At 45.2% G+C, this 6,000-nt stretch overlaps 1 protein-coding gene across 1 annotated transcript in view; it reads left to right on the top strand.

Moving 5' to 3' along the window:
• The first annotated feature begins 615 nt into the window (after nt 1-615).
• Nucleotides 616-6,000, top strand: part of LOC149459825 (ATP-binding cassette sub-family B member 6) — a 42,522-nt gene continuing 37,137 nt past the window's right edge. The window contains exons 1-2 of the mRNA XM_089680591.1: nt 616-1,353; nt 5,783-5,875. Coding sequence (XP_089536717.1) covers nt 1,242-1,353; nt 5,783-5,875 — 205 coding nt within the window. The 5' untranslated portion in view covers nt 616-1,241. The remainder of the gene's footprint in view (nt 1,354-5,782; nt 5,876-6,000) is intronic.

Below are 6,000 nucleotides of genomic sequence, written 5' to 3'. Positions count from 1 at the left end.
GAGGTGCCGGCGTGAAGGGGTTAAGCAGTCACAGCAAAGGTTTTTCCTTTTGGGATAAAGGTTTCACATAAAGTAAATAAAAGCTGATCATTGTATTAACCCTGTCAGTGGTAAATGGTTTGTCTCTTTTATTGGACAGCTTGGTCTGGTAAATGGTGTTGAAAAATAACAGGCTTACTGGCCAGATCACCAGGTGAAATAAAGGGAAAACACCTAAAAAAAAGACTAATGCAGCCACCACATCTAAGGATCGGTAAGCTGCAATATAATAATTTTTTGTTTTGGGGTTGAATACCAGGAAAACCCCTCTAAAAGTTTTCACTTAATAAGAAACAAACTGCAGAATCTGTTTCCCATCAGACTCTCTGTCTCTTATTTATTTATTAATTTCAGGTACTTATATATCCCCATCAATGTACTCAGCGCTTTACATATATATTGTACATTCACATCAGTCCCTAACCCTCAAGGGGCGTACAATCTAAGGTCCCTAACCCTCAAGGGGCGTACAATCTAAGGTCCCTAACCCTCAAGGGGCGTACAATCTAAGGTCCCTAACCCTCAAGGGGCGTACAATCTAAGGTCCCTAACCCTCAAGGGGCATACAATCTAAGGTCCCTAACCCTCAAGGGGCATACAATCTAAGGTCCCTAACCCTCAAGGGGCGTACAATCTAAGGTCCCTAACCTTCAAGGGGCGTACAATCTAAGGTCCCTAACCCTCAAGGGGCGTACAATCTAAGGTCCCTAACCCTCAAGGGGCGTACAATCTAAGGTGCCTAACTCACATTCATACATACACATACTAGGGACAATTTAGATAGGAGCCAATTAACCTACCAGCATGTCTTTAGAGTGTGGGAGGAAACCGGAGGAAACCCACACAGGCACAGGGAGAACATGCAAACTCCAGGCAGGTGGTGCTGTGGTTGGGATTTGAACCTGCAACCCGAGTACTGCCAGGCAGAAGTGGTAACCATTTAGCCACTGTGCTGCCCTGATTGACAACATCCAGAGAAGGTGCGGGGCAGAGGGCAGGGGTTTTTTTTCGGCAGAGCGGCCAAGAATACGTTTCTTTTCATGAATGTTCTCCATGGATTGTCCAAGTTGTCATCCCCCTCCATAGGCATATTGTTTACAGATTTATTGCTCCTTTTTCTATTCTCTTAGCCTCTTTTGAGGGATCAGAACCAGTCGACATGGCAGGGTTTCTGGAAGAAGGTGCGGCTCCTCGTTCCGTATATGTGGCCGCGGGGGAGTATATTTCTGCAGCTTCTGGTTCTCCTCTGCATGGGGTTGATGGGTCTGGAACGAGCTATCAATGTCTTCGTCCCCATCTATTACAAGAAAATAGGTGAGACCGGCCTTCAAGCTTTACTTTCTCTGTAAAAGTGAACATGATTGATTTGGATCAGTTTTTGGATCACCTGATTTAATTAACAGTTTAAAAATTTTACATGACAGAATAAAATCTATCCAGGGGCGGACTGACCATTTGGAAACCTGGGCACTGCCCGAGGGCCCGGGGTCAGTAGGGGGCCCCATGAGATGCCCCTGGTACCTTTTTCATAGGCTTTTTTGAGTTTGGGCAAGGACACAGGGGCCCCATGATCCCCTATTGCCCGGGGGCCCAATGAGTTGTCAGTCCGCCCCTGAATCTATCGGTACAGATTACAGTGTTTTGGTCAGTTTTATTGCATTTTGTTTCGGTAGATGTCCTCAACTTGTAACCCTCACCTTGTATAACAACCCATTCAGTTTAACCGCATCCCGCCTGCCATATACGGAAATGACGGGCGCAAGGCTGTTCTCTTGTTCTGGTAGGACGTCACATGATGTCCTCCCACTCTGACCGCGCGTGCGCGGCTCTTGGAGCGCACAGCGCGGCGATTGGTGGTGCCCTATGTCCCTCGGACACAGCGGATCACCGATCAATGGAAAGAGCCAAAGATGTTGGCTCGGTCATGTGATCAGCTGTGTCCATTCACAGCTGATCGCATGTAAATAGGGAAATGCTGGTTATCGGCATTTCTCTCATCACGAGCTGTCACGCTGACAGAGGAGAGGAGAGCCGGTAATCGGCATCCTTCAGAGGGGACATCTACACTGATCATCAGGGCACTGATGGTCATTGTACCCTGATGATCAGTGTAGCCCCAGCAGTGCCACCTGTCAGTGTCCATCAGTGCCACATCAATGCCACATATCAGTGCCTACCAGTGCACATCAATGATGAGCTGCCTTTCAGTGCCACCTATCAGTGCCAGTCAGTGCCACCTATCAATGCCAGTCAGTGCCGCCTATCAGTTCTACAATCAGTGCCGCCTATCAGTGCCTGTCAGTGCTACATATCAGTGCATCCTAACAGTGCCAGTCAGTGCTGTCTATCAGTGCCATATATGAGTGCTGCTTTTCAGTGCCCATCAGTGATGCCTGTCAATGCCCATCAGTGCCACCTACCAGTGCCTCCTCATCAGTGCCCATCAGTGCCACCTATCAGTGCCCATCAGTGCAGCCTCATTAGCGCACATCATCAAGGAGAAAAATCACATATTTACAAAATTGTATAACGAAAACTAAGAAAAAACTTTTTCTTTTCAAAATTTTCAGTTGTTTTTGGTTTGTTTAGCAAAAAATAAAAAACCCCGAGGTGATTAAATACCACCAAAAGAAAGCTCTATCTGTGTAAAAAAAATGATACAAAAATTCATATGAGTACAGTGTTGCATGACCGCACAATTGTCATTCAAAATGTGACAGCGCTGAAAGCTGAAAATTGGCCTGGGCAGGAAGGGGGTGTAAGTGCCCTGTAGGCGAGGGGTTAAAATAGAAATGAAAGGTAAAAAATTTGTGTATCCACTTCAATATTGGGCACTTATACCCCTTTCCTGCCCAGGCCAATTGCGCGGTTATGCAACGCTGTTCCCATATGAAATTTTTATCGTTTTTTTCACACAAATAGAGCTTTCTTTTGGTGGTATTTAATTGCTGCTGGGTGTTTTATTTTTTGCTAAATAAAACAAAAAACACCTGAGACTTTTGAAAGAAAAAAAAAAAAGCCGCACTTTTCTTTGTTTCTGTTATGAAATTTTGCAAATAAATAACATTTCTTCATAAATTTAGGTCAAAATGTATTCTGCTACATTTCTTTGGTGAAAATAATAAAAATAATAATAATAATTTAGTGGGGGGTTTTTTCAAATTTTTCTATTTTTTTTTTTATTTTTTTATTACATGATTTCTTTTTTCTTTTTTTTTTTACTATTTTTTTTTTCAGCATACTGTGACCAAAGCAATACAATGTTACCATAGTAACATTGAACTACTCTGGGAAAGTAATCAGGATTTTTTTTTAACACATTATGATTGCTAATACCGATGTATTTCATTGATATTTGCAATCATTGTTACTGAATGAAACAAATTAATTCAGCCTTTTGTTGTGATTAGCTGGGATTAGGCAAAGCTGATCACATGATACAGATGGGCTGTGATTGGCCCTGTCTGTATCATGTGACTGCTTTGACCAATCATAGCTAACAACGCAATTGTATACAATGGATGGCATGACTGGAAGCCTTCCATTTTATACAATTGACTTGTGATCGGCTGTGATTGGTCACAGTGGTCACATGACACTGGCAACGGGCCGGTGTAGTGATTTGTCGGCTGTGTCCCGTGCATTGACCTTCATTTTAGCGCACTGTTAAAACACAGGTTAACGCATGGACACACAGAAAACATGTATGTTCCTGTATGTCTCATTCACATTGCAATGCACCTCAGAGCTGTTCTGCAGGGTGCCGCAATAAAATGTAGACATGCTGCATTTTATTGCAGTGCACCATAGAGAATTGCATACCACTGCATGACAGCGTAGCACATCGCTCTGCTGTACAGCGCTCTTTAATCATTCATCATTGGTGTCAGTGGGAGGAATAGTGCTCCATCATTGGTGTCAGTGGGAGGAATAGTTCCATACCATTGGTGTCAGTGGGAGGAATAGTGCCCTCTTGTTGGTGTCAGTGGGAGGAATAGTGCCCCATCATTGGTATCAGTGGCAGGAATAGTGCCCCATCATTGGTATCAGTGGCAGGAATAGTGCCCCATCATTGGTGTCAGTGGGAGGAATAGTGCCCCATCATTGGTATCAGTGGGAGGAATAGTGTCCCATCATTGGTATCAGTGGGAGGAATAGCGCCCCATCATTGGTATCAGTGGGAGGAATAGTGTCCCATCATTGGTGTCAGTGGGAGGAATAGTGTCCCATCATTGGTATCAGTGGGAGGAATAGTGCCCCATCATTGGTATCAGTGGGAGGAATAGTGTCCCGTCATTGGTATCAGTGGGAGGAATAGTGTCCCATCATTGGTGTCAGTGGGAAGAATAGTGCCCCATCATTGGTATCAGTGGCAGGAATAGTGCCCCATCATTGGTATCAGTGGGAGGAATAGTGTCCCATCATTGGTGTCAGTGCGAGGAATAGTGTCCCATCATTGGTATCAGTGGGAGGAATAGTGCCCCATCATTGGTATCAGTGGGAGGAATAGTGTCCCATCATTGGTGTCAGTGGGAGGAATAGTGTCCCATCATTGGTATCAGTGGGAGGAATAGTGCCCCATCATTGGTGTCAGTGGGAGGAATAGTGCCCCATCATTGGTATCAGTGGGAGGAATAGTGCCCCATCATTGGTATCAGTGGGAGGAATAGTGCCCCATCATTGGTATTAGTGGGAGGAATAGTGCCCCATCATTGGTATCAGTGGGAGGAATAGTGAACCATCATTGGTATCAGTGGGAGGAATAGTGCCCCATCATTGGTGTCAGTGGGAGGAATAGTGCCCCATCATTGGTGTCAGTGGGAGGAATAGCGCCCCATCATTGGTGTCAGTGGGAGGAATAGTGCCCCATCATTGGTATCAGTGGGAGGAATAGTGCCCCATCATTGGTGTCAGTGGGAGGAATAGTGCCTCATCATTGGTGTCAGTGGGAGGAATAGTGCCCCATCATTGGTATCAGTGGGAGGAATAGTGCTCCATCATTGGTGTTAGTGGGAGGAATAGTGCCCCATCATTGGTGTCAGTGGAGGAATAGTGCCTCATCATTGGTGTCAGTGGGAGGAATAGTGCCCCATCATTGGTATCAGTGGGAGGAATAGTGCTCCATCATTGGTGTCAGTGGGAGGAATAGTGCCTCATCATTGGTGTCAGTGGGAGGAATAGTGCCCCATCATTGGTGTCAGTGGGAGGAATAGTGCCCTCTTGTTGGTGTCAGTGGGAGCAATAGTGTCCCAAGGGCCGGATAAAGGATATCAAAGGGCCGGATTTGGCTGCAGTTTGGGGACCCCTGATCTGTGTGTTGGGACTGCATTGGGCAAGGCTGCCCATCACAGCCCAATACATACACCAGTTTGGCTGTTCTCTATGCACTTCCTGCTGCTAACACAGGGGGGAGATTTACTAAAACATGCATGGTAGCCAATCATCTTCTAAGCTTTGACAATAAAACCTGGAAGCCGATTGGTTTGTATGCAGAGCTGCACCAGATTTTGCACCATAAAGTTTTAGTAAATAACCCCCATGGTGTTGCTTCATACATATTAGCAGGGTACAGTAAATTGGCGTGTATTCAAAAAGAGCGCCGAGCAACAGGAATACAGACAACCGTTTTCATGGAGATACAGAGGTGCGTTCAGTTCCTGCAAGGTAAATGATGTTTTTCCCAAGAGCTTACAATCCATTGTGGCCTTGCTTGTCATCTGACTATGTGTTATCTCCATCACAGTGGACCAGCTGACGGATGGATCTACCTGGCACGTGTTGGCGCTCACCGTCTGCCTATATGTCCTGCTCAAGCTGCTGCAAGGAGGAGGAGCAGGTAACTGCAGGAGGGACGCCATCATTAGAGCATGTTCTGTCTGTGCCATGTAGCTGTTTGCTGTTATTTGTGATTTTTTTTTTTTTTTATTTTTTTTTTTTACTTTTTTTTAAAAAATGTTTTTT

The sequence above is a fragment of the Staurois parvus genome, unplaced genomic scaffold (assembly GCF_062004578.1).
Source record: "Staurois parvus isolate SC_StPar_1 unplaced genomic scaffold, SC_StPar_1.0 ptg000245l, whole genome shotgun sequence".
Lineage (NCBI taxonomy): Eukaryota > Metazoa > Chordata > Amphibia > Anura > Ranidae > Staurois > Staurois parvus.
Note: the sequence above shows the minus strand (reverse complement) of the source record. Positions and strands in the feature narration are given on the sequence as shown.